Here is a 1,494-nt window from a genome sequence, read left to right on the forward strand (position 1 = left end):
CCCGCAGCCCCGGAGCCGCTGTCCCGGCCCGGCCCCGCCATGAGAGCCCCGGCGCCGGTTGCGCTGGGTTGCATCAGCTTGGTGCTGTGTCTGCTGGAGCTGCCCGCCTGCCTGCCCCTGCCCGACGGCCGCTCGCCCAAGCGCAGGTGAGCCGGGACCCCCCGCCCCTTGCCCGCACCCCGGCGTGGGGTGCCTCTCTGCCCTCCTGCCTGAACCCCTGCCCAGGGCAGCTCTGTGCCCCCCCTGCCCGCACCCCGGTGCAGGTGCGGGCAGGGGTGCTCTGCATGGGGTGGCTCTGGGCACCCTTGCCTGTCCCCCTGCCCGGGACACAGCCCTGCACCCCCCCACGGGCCCGGCCCCTGTCCCGCGTGGGGGGCTCCGTGCCCACCGCTCAGCCCTGCTTGAGCCTCCTGCCCCAGCCTCTGCCAGGCAGCCCGTGTCCGTCTGTCCCGCCGGCCACCCCCTCCAGCCCTGGCCACCCCAGCTCCCCGGGGGTTTAGGCAGGGCCCAGCCTGGCAGCACAGCTCCCTGTCCTGCTGCCCACTGTCCCCGCAGTGGGAGGGGACGCACAGCCTCATACCAAAGCCCCTCGTGCTGGTGGCAGGTTGTGGGCAGGTTCCCCCTGGGGGGGGACACGACACAGTGCCCTGGAGAGTGGGGGCAGATGGGGACTGCATGGAGGGGGTGGGCTGGGGGGTCTCCTGGGCCCTGTCTCCTGCCTGGACCCCAACCCTGTCTTCGCTGTGTGTCCCGTGCCTGTCCCCACAGTGCTGGTGGGGACACGGGGGGATGAGGTGGTGGGAGCGGGGTGAGGGGTGCCCGGCCCCCCGTGCTGCACCTTATCCCAGTGGGAATGGGGGAACGGTGCTGGGAGGAGGCAGGATGTGGCCAGGGCCGCAGGGACGCAGCGTGCCAGGGACAGTGAGGCTGGTCTGCGGGTTTGGGAGGGCGCAGGGGCCAGATTGGTACCTGTGTGAGTGTGCGCGCATGGGGCAGGCAGGGGGTGCGAGGGTTGGACAAGGTTTTGGTACACACTGTGATGGAGAGCGTGTATGTGCAAGAACTCATGGCGTGCCTGTGCCAAGGTGTGCGTGGCTGCGCGTGTGTGCAAGGCGAGGGGCGGTGGGGGGCTGTGGGTGCCCGTGGGGGCTGTGGGGTGCCAGGATCTCCCGCCCAAACCTCCTGCTTGAAGGGAGGCACCTCGGGTCGGGACCGAACCTCCCGTGGGTGCTGCGTGTGCGCGTGCACAGGCGCTGCGGGTGTGCATGTTGCTGCTTGAGGAGCGCGTTTGGGCTGTGCCCAGCGCCGTGGGAAGCCTGCATCTGGCTCCGGAGGGATCTGCGAGCGGCTCCTGCCTGCCTGGCGCCGCAGGCAGCCATCGGTGCAGCTCCCGGGGGTGCGGGGGGGGGGCCCTGCCTGGGACCATGTCCTGCTGCAGGGGTGGATGGGGGGGCTGGGTCTTCCAGACACCCCCCCCCCCCCCAGGCTCAGCAG

General features: G+C 71.8%; 1 protein-coding gene across 1 annotated transcript in view; it reads left to right on the forward strand.

Moving 5' to 3' along the window:
• The first annotated feature begins 39 nt into the window (after positions 1-39).
• Positions 40-1,494, forward strand: part of ADM2 (adrenomedullin 2) — a 4,308-nt gene continuing 2,853 nt past the window's right edge. Inside the window, exon 1 of the mRNA XM_010566051.1 lies at positions 40-146. Coding sequence (XP_010564353.1) covers positions 40-146 — 107 coding nt within the window. The remainder of the gene's footprint in view (positions 147-1,494) is intronic.

Source organism: Haliaeetus leucocephalus, unplaced genomic scaffold (assembly GCF_000737465.1).
Source record: "Haliaeetus leucocephalus isolate CR32 unplaced genomic scaffold, Haliaeetus_leucocephalus-4.0 Scaffold202, whole genome shotgun sequence".
Taxonomy (NCBI): Eukaryota; Metazoa; Chordata; class Aves; order Accipitriformes; family Accipitridae; genus Haliaeetus; species Haliaeetus leucocephalus.